The 14,294-nt window shown below is 44.1% G+C and overlaps 1 protein-coding gene across 43 annotated transcripts in view; it reads left to right on the forward strand.

The window, feature by feature from the left end:
- The first annotated feature begins 12,999 nt into the window (after positions 1 to 12,999).
- The window catches only part of LDB2 (LIM domain binding 2), a 359,760-nt gene continuing 358,465 nt past the window's right edge, over positions 13,000 to 14,294 (forward strand). For 22 of the 43 annotated variants that reach the window (XR_011437187.1, XR_011437188.1, XR_011437189.1 and 19 more), the window contains exon 1: positions 13,020 to 13,640. Coding sequence is in view for 39 of the 43 variants with exons in the window: in XM_005608858.4 (XP_005608915.1) it covers positions 13,509 to 13,640 (132 nt within the window). In the remaining 4 variants the exon portion in view is untranslated. Of the gene's footprint in view, positions 13,641 to 14,294 lie in introns of all 43 variants that reach the window. The other 21 variants (XR_011437186.1, XM_070262583.1, XM_070262582.1 and 18 more) reach the window with 2 other exon arrangements.

The following is a 14,294-nucleotide window of genomic DNA, read 5'->3' on the forward strand; positions in this document are numbered from 1 at the left end:
GTATTGCTGGCCTTGCCAGCTGAAAACAAACTGCTTCTGGTGGTCTCTATCGACAGGTATAGAGAAAAAAGCATTTGCCAGATTAATAGTGTGCACCGGTACCAGGGGATGTGTTAATTTGCTCAAGCAATGAAACTTATCTGGTACAGCAGCTGCAATTGGAGTCACCACCTGATTAATCTTGCAATAATCCACTGTTAGTCTCCAAGATCCGTCTGTCTTCTGCCTTGATCACCTGACCTCCATAAGCTCCTACTGTAACTGCTGGACTCCAGTGATGTTTTGGGTCCCCTGAAGTCAGTTCCAGTTCAGAGCCAGGGTTCAGTAGTTCCTGAAAGGTCTGATGGCTTCCTTTTCCCCAGTGCCCAGTCACCCTGGTGAAAGGCCATGGATCCCATTGGGGAAGGCTGGGAGAAAGATTAACACTATAAACTTTTGAGGATTCACTGGGATCCTTCCTCAAAGCAGCCCAGGCTCCCCTTCATTCAAGGGATTCTGGGTCTGTAAACTGGCTCAAGTCTGGGAATTGATAAAGGGGTCTGTTTTTATGATTCAAGTTATGCTTTTGTTCACTTAACCTAGAACTTTTCTGCAAATGCAGATCAACTAAGAATTTAGTAGGTTTCTTATCTTTCTCTTCTAGGAACGCCATGACCAACTAGTCCATGTCATAGTCCTGCGTGAGTCAGACTGTTCTGATCGCTGCTTTGACTCTGCTGCCCATTATGGTAACCAGGCCACCATGCCTTGCACAGAGTGCCTCCACTTGGCTCCCACTATCCTGGGATCAAATTATTCCTGTTGCATTTAGATTTCCCACTTCAGTGACCACACTTCCCCCTGTAAGATCTGGCCTGCAGAGAAGAATCACAGAGCTCTTCAAGGATGCTGGGGCTCCCCTCACAAATTCTTTTCTCACAATTGGGGTTAAAGGTGTGTCTTCACCTACAGTAAACTGAGGCTGGGCTGGCATTTCCAGCTCCTTCACGGTGAGCCACCTTTTGACCCATGTTTCAGCCAACCAAACAAATTAACTGTCAGAGCCCTTTCTCACTCCTTGAGCTGCAACTACATACAGAATCTCTGCTTAGTGAGTGCATACCATTAAGTTTGGCCTGATCCAACTTTCTGGTCCTTCCACCATTATCCTGTACCCTTAATATCTGTTCCCACACATGTTCCTCAGATTTATATCTGTTTAAGTTAGAAAACTCCAGTAATTCTCTTGCAGTTTAATGTACCTCATCATGGATCATACTTTATACCTCACCTTTAGGGGCTTGCTGGGACTTGAGCATAGTTATAGGTCTAGAAACAAAGAGAGGTGGTTAGAGATGGGTCCTGGGAAGAATCAGTATTGTCTTGCACAATAGCTGCCTCAGGGGAAACCATTGCTGTTTCCACAGACAAGGCAGAGCTAGTCCCCTCAGACAGGGGTGGAGAGGTACCTCCCACTGGGGTTGAAAAGACCTCTTTCCCTGGTAAAGAAGACTCACCAGAATTTAGGGGCTCAGTGTCGCACACTTCATCAGGATCTTCCCACATGCCCCCATTCCAACTTTCAGGATTGCCTTCCTTCCCAAGGAATGTCTTCACTTTAACAATGAACTACCTGCCAGGCTGGGAGCTCAGCTCACGGTGTAAATCAGCCAGTCATGGGATGAGCTTCTGGGCTTGGTTTCCAGCAATCTCAGCCTCACAGCTACAGGAGACCAGGCACTCCTTCAGAACCCACAGAGAAGGTTTCAGGTCATTTATGCCTGTCAGGGCTGAGAATTCGAATCCTTGAGCTTGTCCCATTTTTCTCCATGTTGTCCAGTACCATTAGGAGCAACTAGCCAATCCCATTATATTCATTAGTTTGACAAAGATATTTGGAAATGTCATGTACATGGTCACTCCGATCCTTGCCTCTTGGTGATATTTTGCATACCTCTATGGCCAGATCATGCCATGGACTATCATTGGTCTCTGAACTACTGGAAATAGAGTCATTAGCATCTTTAAATCTGAACAGATTAGAGAGGCAATTCCAGGAACCACGGAACGAATTCGGAAAACTCATCCTTAAAACTCTGTTCCTCTAGAACCACTCTTAGCACGAAATCTTTATTAGTCAGAGTTCTTCAGAGAAACAGAACCAATAGGATGTATATCTCTATCTATCTCTATCTCTGTCTCAAGAGATGTGTTACAAGGAATTGACTCACATGGATATGGGGCTGACCCGTAGATCCCAAGCCCCCAGATCTTCAGGGTGAGTCAGCAAGCTGGAGACCTGGAATTGCTGATGTCTTAGTCCCAGTCTGAAGACTGGCAGACTTGAGACCTGGAAAGAGCCAATTCACTTCCAATTTGAAGGCAGGAAAATTCTCCCTTACTTGTGGGAGGGTCAGCTTTTTTGTTCTTTTCAAGCCTTCAACCGATAGGATGAGGCCCACCCACATTACCAATGGCAATCTGCTTTACTCAGTCTACCAATTCAAACGTTAATCTCATCCAGAAACACTCTCACAGACACACTCAGAATAATATTTGACCAAATATCTGGGCACCCCGTGACCTAGTCAAGTTGATTAACATAGTTAACCATCTCAGTCCCCAACACTTGCCTAGTGTTTGATGCATTGTGATGACAACAAATGTTTGTTCAATTGAATTGAGCATACAGGTGACTGTGTATAAAAAATACTAATTCATTTTGAAATTAGGTTGTAACTGATAACATCTCACAACATGTATGTTTTGAAATGTTTGCTACCTGTCAATCAGTGCATCCAGACCTGGTTTGTCACAATGTGCAAAGTACATCATACAGTGTGGGTGTTAGTTTCTATGCAGAGGGCTCAGGGCCACTTAGTCCAGTTAAGCAGTCAAAGAAAAAGTTGAAATAAAGATTGGGGAGTTGGGGAAGGCACCCTGAAGGATGAAGGCCAGATATTCATTGCCCTGCTTTTTGATGACTGTGAAAAACTGGAATAGACTGGGGGATTTGTCAGCCACAGTACCATGCATCAAGCAGTGGATGCTCTGCCACCAGCTTCCACCAGGGGAGGGTGACAGCTGGAGGACTCACACACACGCTCACAGAGATGGGCAATTGGGTCTTCTCCACAGTGTACGTGTGGAGAAAATCAGGTGCATTGCACATTTTCTTCACACTTTGAAGTATTGTGCAAATTTGTTTCACAACTATGGATCATGTTTCCCAACATAAAATCTAAGTCAACATGAAAACTGCTGGTGGAACTTTATCCTTCTAACTCATTTATAGGGCAATTTGGCAACGTGTAGCTAATGGTTACAAAGTACGTACCCTTTGCCTTAAAATAATTTCACATTTAGAATGTTCTTGTGGATAAATTTGGATGTATAAAAAGATATGAGACCATGACCAAAAAAAGGCAACTGTGTGAGGTGATGGGTGTGCTAATTAACTTGATTTTGGGAATCATTTCACAATGTATACATATGTTGAATCATCACTTTGGACACCTTAAACTGATATGATTTTTTATTTGTCAATTATACTTCAATAAAGCTGGAAAAAAGATATCAGTATATTCATTCAAGTATTGTTGTATTGGAGAAAAATTGGAAATAATGCGAATATCAAATCTAAGGGAGAGTTAGATCAGTTAAGGTCCATTCATAAGGAAATCCTCCACAGCCCTTAAAAATGAGGTGTGGAAAACTAGGTAATGACAACTCACTTGGGAAACAAAGCAGATAAAAGCATGAAGTGGGCTGATAAGAGCAGTGGGAAATGAGAAGTCCCCAGCAAACAGCAGAGACACTAAGTGCGGTTTTCAGCAACACAGTAGTTTCTCCGAGTTACCTCGGCTATTAAATACTTCAAAGGCGATGGCAAATGACAGGGGAAACCTGGCTGGTTCTGGAAAATGTACCATCTGTACAGTTATTTTCCAAAATAAATTGTTTGATCTTGGATTAGGGTAGGGCTTTTATGAAAGAAAAACACACACACACTTCGGATGTCAGTCCCAATAATAGAGGGACTCAGAAGTCAATTCCGAGCAGGCTCGGGCATCGGAGTGCCTTTGTTCACGAGTGATTGTCCAGGGCCAATTCACGCTGTAGAAGTTTGTCCTTGGCAGGCGCTGGAAGACTGTGCAGCCACACTGTCTTTCCTCCATCCTTCAGGGTGTCTGTCGGAGTCCTGGTAGCAGCGGTCAATCTGAGGGGCTCCCAGTGAATCACGAAGGGAGAGAGAGGGAGGCAGGAGGCAGGGGCTGAAGTCTGGACCGGGAAGGCTAGTTCTGGCAGATTGGGGTTTGGGGGGCAGTGCTAAGAGTAAGATCTGGTAAAACAGCATGAGGAGAAAAATGTGATATCAAGGATAAGAATTTTTAGTATGTTAGAAAAAAGGTTGTGCAACAGTCAGAGATTTAACTTGCACAGACTGCTGTTTGTTGATTTGTGAAATATTTGCCACACACTTTATTGGTGCAAACACAGTTTAAAGTGGTGTGCGTGCTGTGTGTGTGTGCTTGTGTGTGTGTGTGCACATGTGTGTGGGACTTGGGGGGAGGGTGTCGTATAAAGATTAGTAAGATATAGAACCTGCCCTCAGGGATCTTATCCATAATTTAAGAAGGACCAGCTTCTGTATATGGTAACTCCTCATGCATAGCGGAGAAGATATCTAACTCAGCAGGGGCATTGTGAAGATATAATTTTATGTAAAGCACCAGACTCTACATTTGCATGGCAATTAGTAGGCAATCAGTAAGTGATGCTATTATTGTTATTACTCTTATGAGTACAGGAAGAGACAACACGCAGTGTCTCCTTGCATTCCCTTCCAACTTACGTTGTTCTGAGCTAGGCCAGCATCCTTGGGGTTCGATATTGAAGCCTTGGCATGCCTGATCTATTTCCCTTCTCCGTGAAAGGGCAAGGGCTGCTGTCACCAAGTACCACAAACTGGGTGGCTGAAATCATCAGAGACGTGTTCTCTCACACTTGTAGAGGTGCTAAGTGTGAGATCAAGGTGTCGGCAGGGCCATGCTCCCTCTGAAGGCTCTAGCAAGGGATCCTTCCTTGCCTCATCTTAGTTTCTGGTAGTTGCTGGCAGTCCTTGGTGTTCCTTGGTTTGTCACAGCATCGCTCCTGTTGCTGCATCCCTCTTCACATGGCAGTCTTCCCTTTATGTATGTCTGTGTCTCTGTGTCTCCAGCCGTTGGATTTAGGCCAACCCTAATCCAATAAGACCTCATTTTAACTTGACTACATCCACAAGACCCTATGTACAAATAAGGTTACTCTCTTAAGTACTGGGGGTTAGGAATTGAACATACATTTTTGGGTGTCACAGTTCAACCCACTATACCCACCTTGATCATGTTTGATCAGGTCTCTGGATTTAGAAGGATCAACGTTGGCCCAGGCTGGACAGGTAGACATGTGATCCAGGACTGGCCACAGGGATTGGTTTAGATGTGGGCAATTATGTGCAAACCAGCTAATGAGATACAATGGTGGTATTTTTATAGGAATTCCTGTGCAGGAAAACTCTCTTTCTGCTGGGCTAAATTGGGCAGAGATAATCTCAGCCCTGCCCACTGTCACCACATGGACAAAAACCCACCTGTGAGTGAGAAAAGCCTACAGGGCTTCATTTGGGCCTCTGGATCCTGCCGTACCTGAATTCATATCCTTCTGTCTTTTCCTAAGACATGAGCCAAATAATTCACTTCTTTTCTTTTTTACTTATGATTTTCAGACTAAGTTTTTTTTCACTTGCAAGTAAAGTCTCAAATGATACACTGTATGTTCTCATTTATAGTTTTCTTTCTTTATGACAAAATGTGTGACATGTCTATGTGACCATACGCTACAAAAGGCCTATTCTCTGTTCTTTTTTTTCTAAATGTACTTTTAGAATTTTATTTTTTTAATTAATTAATTTTTTTGCTGGCAAATACCAGCCATGAGCTAACATCTGTTGCCAATCTTCTTCTTTTTTTTTCACTCCTGAAAGCCCCAGTACATAGTTGTTTATTCTAGTTGTAAGTCTCTCTAGTTCCTCTGTGTGAGCCACCACCACAGCATGGCTACTGACAGATGAGTGATGTGTTTCCATGCCCAGGAACAAAACCCAGACAATCCCAGTGGAGTGTGCTGAACTTTAACCACTAGGTCATCAGCATTGGCTCTGTTCTCTGTTCATAAGCAGCTCACAACCTAGTGTGGAGATGGACAGAGACATGGACCATATTGGTTGAAAGCATCAACAGAGAGGAGCAGACCACTTGGGTTCAGTTCCCATCCCACCAATTAGTACCTGGGTAACCTTGGGCAAGTTACTCAGCCTCTCTGTGTCTACACTTCCTTATCTATAAAATAAGGACAATAAGAGTCTTTATCTTCTGGGATTGTTGTGAGGATCACATGAGTTAATATTTATAAAGTGCTTAGAATGATGCCTGACATTTTGTACTAGCTATGTAAGGGTTAGTTATTGTTATTTAGCGGAAAGTCTTCCTCCTTAATTCCCATAATGGTCCCATGAAATTAGGACATTATTTCCATTTACAAATAAAGAAACTGAAGTTAACTTCAGTCGTTCAATAATTGTGTGAAATCTGATTCACACAACGAGGAAGTGACAAAACTGGATCCAGAGTGCAATGTCTTGACACTTGGCCACGTGGTCTCCTGTGGGTCAAAAGTAGATTACAGAAGTCTCAAGAGTAGCTCTGAGATCTTTTAGATATTGAACAATTCCTGATGACAAAGGGCCTTATAGGGAAATGGCTTCTGGAAATGGATTCTCTCCAGTATCAAATTTGCCCCTTTTTGGTTTGCCCAGTACTAGCATAGTACCTGACTTGTAGTAAGCACCCAATAAATACTTTCTGAATAAATAAATGAGAGAAAGAATGAATAATAGCTTTTATACATCCCTATTATATGAATATCCTGGCCTGGAATTAGGGGATATAAATTGCTGGGTCAGCTCCTGAGAGTCATACCGATAAGTTTTCATCCATTTATTTTATAAAAATATACTGAGCACCCACGTATGTCAGACAGCATGTTAAATTCTGAGTGTAAATGGGTGGATAAAACCAACGTGTCATCACCACTCATGAATTTATTAACTTATGGCGGACACAGGAAATATACAAACAAATAGCAAACACAGACATGAGTACAAATAGTGATCAGGGTTAGAGACCTAACAAATGGAATTCAGTGATAGAAATTGATGGGGCGTGGATAGGTTACTTAGGTAATTTGGTCATGGATGGCCTCTCTGAAGAGGTAACATCTTGAACTGAGACTGAAGACTAAGGAGGAACTAGCCATGCCAAGGGCAAAGAGAGGAGGGTTCTAGAATCTAGAGCAAAGAGTGTGATGTGCCCTGGGAATGAAATGGAAGGAGGTTTATGGGAGGAAAGAGAGGCACAGATGTGCCTGGAAGGGTAGGAGGGGCCGGATAGCAGAGAGTCTGAGAGAAGAGAGTCCAGCACATGGTGGGCACTCGATGGACACTTGTGGAAGGATTAAATGGATATTGAATGGTCCGTGTTGAAGAGTTGGGTTTTGCCGTTGACCACTCAAGAAATGAGCTATTCTCAATGGCTATGGCCTTCCTTTGTCATTATAATTACTTATCAGATTTGGTTTAGTCATGAGGACATCAGAAAATGACAGTGAACACCACAAGAAAGGAAATCCAAGACACCTCCCAAAGTGCAGGGTGGGGACAACTTTGCCAGCCCATTGGGATAGTCAGCAAGGCCCTCCTCTAAGGTGGGTTGACTCTGATTGTAAATTTTAAATGCCTGGACGATGACAACTCTTTTTTTGAGCAACATTGGCTCCGAGCTAACATCTGTTGCCAATCTTCCTCTTTTTGCTTGCAGAAGAGAGTCCCTGAGCTAACATGTGTGCTCATCTTCCTCCACTTTGTATGTGGGAAGCTGCCACAGCAGGGCTGATGAGTGGGGTGTCAGTCTGTGCCCAGAATCCAAACCTGCAAACCCCGGGCCACCGGAGCACGGTGCGCAAACTTCACTACACCACCAGGCTGGCCTCTCACAAAGTTTCTTGATTTTGCTTGATGTCGAACATGTTCATTTCCATGGCACCCTCTCTGCTTGGCATGACCTTTCTCAGACTTTAATCTTGTCTTTCTGACACATCCTTTGAGGGTAAACACAAATGCCAACTCCTCTGTGAAGCCTTCCTTGATTTAATTAGTTTGAATAAATCTCTCCTTCCTTGAAGGCTCTTTGTAGATTAGCATTTTATTTATAAGTTTGAAGATGCCTGCCACATTATGCCTTAGATGTTTTCTGCCCTTTCTCTACTGCTAATGCCTTCTCCCTGTCCCAGCCTGTCCTCCACACTTCACATTTATTTCTGAGATTGCATAATCCCTGTCACCTCTCCTAACAGTAACAGTAACAATCATGACACTTACTAAATGCCAAGCATTATTCTAGTTTTACATATTTTAACCTATTTAATTCCAATAAGAACCATAGAACTGTTATAAGCTCCATTTTACAGATGAGAAAACTGAACCACAGAGAGTTTAAGTGCCCAAGGTCACGCAGCTAAATGCGGGATTCAAGATTTAAGCCAAATCAGTGAGGCTCCAAAGTTTGTCCTCTTTCTTCCAGACTGCCCCTCTGCAGTACAGACCGCAGAGTTGGGGATTAGTTCCGTGTTTACTTTTGATTTGTCCCTGGGTCTATACTCCCAGCACCTGCACAGGTACCTAGTAAGGACTCAAAATACACTTGTGAATGAAGGCAGCATATTTTGGCACATCTGTAAGGCACCTGAAAGCAGGGATCATGCGTTATACGTCCTTGTTGATCTTTATCCCCCAGCCACATCTCAGCGGTATCTTACACATATGTTAGTTAAATGCTTATTGAATGAAGAGGCAGAAAGTAAAACACAGGGCACAGAAACAGATTAGGCAGGGGGCGGGGCTGAAATGTGGGGAGAAAGACAGCTTTCTGAAGCAAACGGAGCCTGGTAGAAGGAATTGGAGAGGGTGCAATCGGATGGCTTAAGGAAAGAAACAAGGACTTAAAAGCCTAGAGGGACCAGGCAGGTAAATGGAAATTAGGGACATTGGCTGGTGAAGACCATAGACTGATGGAGACAGTGGTGACTCAATGGGCACTGAGAGGCAGGTCCCACCTTGGGGTGCCATGCAGGCCGGTGTGGGCCAAGTGTTGCCAGAGTTTAGGATTTCTCGAGAGAAGATGAAAATCTGGATTTTATGTGAAATTCTTTATTTTTGTAAATTATTGGTAAGTATTTAAAATTAAAGGAAAAAATAAACATTTTGTGTTAAACCTAAGGTGGATATAGCAAGATGTGGTCCCAAGCTTAAAGGCAGGGACAGCTTTTAGGGCACCTTGAATGTCTGTGCGAGGACTTTGGAGCTCATTCCATCCTCAACATGCAAAATGATATGGAAACTAGCATGGTCCAGTCTTTGGGGTTAAGAGAACTGTGGCATGGGGGTCAAGCTTGTTCATCCTTTTGTGGTATACAAATATTGCATATTGAATTTCCCTAGGGTTTCCCAAAGGAGTTGATTTGTAGGCTCAAAATGAGCACTAATTTCTTTCACTTCTCACCCTCACCCTGGGCTATAATAAGACGAGTCATAACAGGTCCCCCAAGAAGCGAGGAAGCGGGGCAGACAGACATGTGGCAGAACCAACCAGGTAACCTGGTGATGCAAAGGATTAAACACCCAACACTACAGATTGGGAGCACGTGCTGGGTGATTTGGACAAAAAGAAAGGTGGGAGGAGAGTGGCAAGGCTTCAAGGAGATTGGGTAGCATGGGGGCAGGGGGACAATGGATGTCTGAAATTAAGCAGGACAAAGAATAAAATCCAAGTGACGAGAGCCACTTCATCCTCTTGCCTCTTCTTCCATTTAATTGGGTAGATTTGGCCGGAGCAACTGCTGTGGGCTCAGTACTATGCTTGCCACCAGGGGCCAAGAACAGAGACACCCTAAAGATGAGGATGGACCCGGGCTCCAAGCAGCAAAGTCCTGAAGACCCAGGCAGACTGCTGTGAATCTTGTCCCTGTCGCTTATTAACCGTATGATCTTGAAGAAGTTTCTTAGCATCTTGAAGGCCCGGTTTCCATAACTGTAAGATGGGGAGAGTAATCGAATCAATCATGTAGGTTTACCGTGAGATTAATGAAGAGTATTTTTGCAAACCACTCAGCACAGTGCCTGCCACATAGTAAGTACTTCATAAACGACAACAATTACCGTGTTTGTATATAAATTCTCCAACAGAAGGCACACTGTTGACCCAAAGGAGGAAATTATTTTCTATCTCTTCCTTTTATTTATTTCCTTCATAGCACACACTACAAGCTGAAATTATGTTCCTCAAGGCTCATTAGTTGTACGCTGTCCCCTCCTTACCCTCACTAGATTACAAGGGGCTGGAGGGCAGGGCACCGATCTGCCATGTCCACCTTGACGTCCTGATGTTCCCTAGCACCTAAGCACATGTTAATAAAGTCCCTAAAAAGAATAACATTTCTTGAGCATTTACATGTGTGGGTTCTAATACATTCCAGTGTATTACCTGATCCTTTGCAACAACCTTATAGATTGTTACTGTCATTGCCCCCAATTTAAAAATGAGGCACAGAGAGGTTGACACACTTGTTCAAGTTCACAGGGCAGGTAAGTGGTGGAACCCAGGTTGAAATATATTCTGATAGCCCGTGCCCTTCCACTGTGAATGGAATGATCTGTGGGATAAATGAATTAATGAATGAGCAGCAGAAAATGTTTCAGAGGGGAGGGGAGAGTTTAACTGGATAGAAGGATGAGCAGGAGTTTGCAGGTAAACAAGAGACAAAAGTACAAATGTGCGCATGTCTGGAACGAGATTGTAACTTCAGGAAGATTAAGTCAAACAAATCAACAAATTGTGAGTGTGTGTGTAAATCGTGTGTGTGCCTGTGCATGTGTGTGTTTGACAGAGAGAGACAGACAGAGAGCCGGTGCAGTTCTCAACTAGCCCTGTGTGCCATGCTCAGGAGCTGGACATTTTCCTGCCGGCAGCAGAGAAACACTGAAGGGAAAGCATGGAACACAGTCAGTTTTCCTTTTCTACAATCTACATTCCGGTTATCAGAAGGGCGAATCACAAGTTAGAAGAGAACTGGGAATCTGTGGCCAGGGAGACCAGATTAGAGACCATTGAAGTGGGAGGGATGGGAAACAACGAGGACCAAGGACGATAAAGCTTCAGGTATTTCTGAATTTGCACTCTAGGTATTAACAGGAAGCAATATTTCCAATTATAACTTGGACTGGTCCACAGGATTAATGGGAGCAAAACTTAACCTGATTCAGAAAGGGGTTCCCGGTGTGGATCTTTGGACTTTTCCTTTTTGCATCACTACTGAGCTGCACATGCCTGCTAGGTGTGACTTTGATTCTTGCACTGAAACAGCCGCGTGAACACAAATGCAGGGGGGCACTCAACTCTTGGAACATCTTTGAGAATTTAAACACAAGGAACTGTTAGGTTTGCAGTGGCCATCATCCCAAAACATAAATCACAGCAAATTTGTTTGAAATCCTGTCTTTAGAAGGTTGTGTGTTTTGACAAACCTTGCAGCAAATTTGGTCCAGCTTTTGGATTTGTAATGAAACCTGAAACCAAGCATGCTGGCCTGCCTTGGGGTCTTCTCGAACAAGCTCCAAGCTGCCTTGTGTAATGCTTCCCCTAATCTCATCCTGGCAAACCACAGTACTGCGTGGGGCTGCATGGGAAGTTTGGGGGGACTCTGCAGACATTTCATGCAATTATGGAAAAGGACTATCAAGACAGCAATTTGGGGGCATTTCTACTCTGAGTATTCTTAAGAGTGTAAATTGAAGAATTAGCAATACTTTATTCCCTGTTGGCTAGTGACTTGGAGATCCCCCAAACCATGATTGGGGCAGAAAGTTAATTAATCTGCTTATTAAAAAGAAGAAATGTCTCATTTGCATGCATTTACATTCAGGTCTTGCATGAGGCATGCTTTTTGGTGGTCTCTGCTTTCTTTCCTTAATACCACTGACCTAGCTAGGTATTATTAGCTCAACACATTTACGTTTTCTGTGTCTGGCCTTTGTTTAAGGAATGTATGCCTGGTTACCATTGGTTCCAGCAGAATTTGACTGTCATGCAGAGCATTTAATTCTCTATAGAGATTCTGTCCCTTCTCATGGGATGTTTTCTTTCAGTTCTCCCATATATCACAGTTGGGGAAAGACTTATATATTTGACCAATCTTGGAAAATAAAGACCTTGTCTCCATCAGTTGGACATGTTATTTAGGGATGATCCCTAAATTATTTGCAATTTCCTACTCAACTGAATTTTCCATGGTCGTTTTTGTGGGAGTTTTCTCTTTCTTGTTTTTCCTATCTTATTGGGAGGTCTGCTTTTGGAGTTTTGGTTTGTTTTTTTGTTTTCCCTAGGAAAAAGACCATCGTTCCATGGATGTATCTTAGGCATTCCATATTCCGAATGATTGTTTTTACCTGAAAATGTGCCTGTAAGCTGAGTCCAGGTCCCCTGAAACCCGCTTGAAGGAAGGCTTGGGAGAAGAGGCAGGGGGCTGGGGAGACGGGTGATGGAGAGGAGAGGGGGTGAGGCGGGGTTGAAATGCGAAGACTGTGACAAGCTCTTGGAACAACAGCAAGTAAAACCAAAACTATACGGGAGATTAGTGCAGAGGGCAATCTTTGCATGGAGCGGATCCCCAGCTCCAATACTGGGGCCCACGATGCTCGTGTTTCTGTATTTTGTAGTAATCATATTTCTGATCCATTACAACTGTGTGGCTGTCAGGGGTGAGTTGCTCAGGCAGCAGTTGAACCACCTATATGCTAACAAGCTTAGCAATCAGGTTGTGAAGGGTCCTGGCTGGAGGAAAAAAATTAAAACCAAACCTTAGACCTCTGTCAGACTGCGAGGAGAATTATATTTTTGAACTAGTCTACAGTGTGGACAGGAAATGACCTCTCCACAAACTGCTTCTTTAAAAACAAGCAGTGGTGCCTAAAGCAATCCAGCTTCTCTCTCTCTCCCTCCCTCTCTTTCCCTCTCTCTCTCTCTCCCTCTCTTTCCCTCCCTCCTTCCCTCCCTTCCTCCCTCCCGACCTCCCTCCCTCTCTGGAGCTCCTGCTCTCTCCCTCTCCCTCCTCTCCCGTGCTCTCTCCCTCCCTCCTCCCTCCCTCCCTCCCTCCTCTCTCCCTCCTCTCTCCTCTCCCTCTCCTCTCTTGCTATAGAGGGCTCCAACAGCAGTTCCCAGCCAGTGTGTTCAGCCTGCCTGCCTGCCTGCCTCTGTGTGTGTGTGTGTGTGTGTGAGCGTGTGCGTGCGTCTACTTTGTACTGTGAAGAACACAGCCCATGTGCTCTGCATGGACGTTACTGATACTCTGTTTAGCTTGATTTTCGACAAGCAGGCAAGATGTCCAGCACACCACATGACCCCTTCTATTCTTCTCCTTTCGGCCCATTTTATAGGAGACATACACCATACATGGTACAGCCAGAGTACCGAATCTATGAGATGAACAAGAGACTGCAGTCTCGCACAGAGGTAAGTACTTCAACCTTGGGTGTATGTTTGTGTATTTTTTTTTTCCAAACTGTGCATGGGCTTTTCCTGGGGGTGCTGGCTGAATTCTGTGGGAAGTGTCCCACCAGATACTACCACGTACGTGGAAATGAGCGCCAGGATGAATCCACTAGTTTGAACGCTCGGTTTCCAGGCACAGCAACTCTTGGAGCTGGGGACAGTTTCTGCCGGAATCTTGAAATAGACAACCCAGCGCTTGATTCGCATGCCGGGTCTTCAGAAATGCAGCTCTCCCAGAACTCTGGGTTTGCAGGCTCTGAGTCGGCCCCCTTCGTGTTTCTTGAGATAAAATTCCAAGGGGTTTTGTGGTCATTTGCATCCGGCAAAATAATTTTTTAACAAATCCCAGAGGAAGTCTGCTTTGTCCTGCATTTGCTTTTCAAAGTCATCAAAATCGAGGTGAAGAAGGCAGAAGAGTAACCGGGCGTACTTTTCAGAACTAGCCCTGGAGGGCACATGTTTGTATATTTCTGTGTTAAATTCAGAAACCAGTTGCTTGGGGCAAGGGGGTTCTTGACTTTCTCCTATGGCGATGGGAGTGTCTCTTAAGGAGCTTTACCTTCCACGGGAGCTGGCTCAGCAGTCAAGTCAGCTCGAGTTTGTACCTATTTGTGA

Source organism: Equus caballus, chromosome 3, assembly GCF_041296265.1.
Source record: "Equus caballus isolate H_3958 breed thoroughbred chromosome 3, TB-T2T, whole genome shotgun sequence".
NCBI lineage: Eukaryota > Metazoa > Chordata > Mammalia > Perissodactyla > Equidae > Equus > Equus caballus.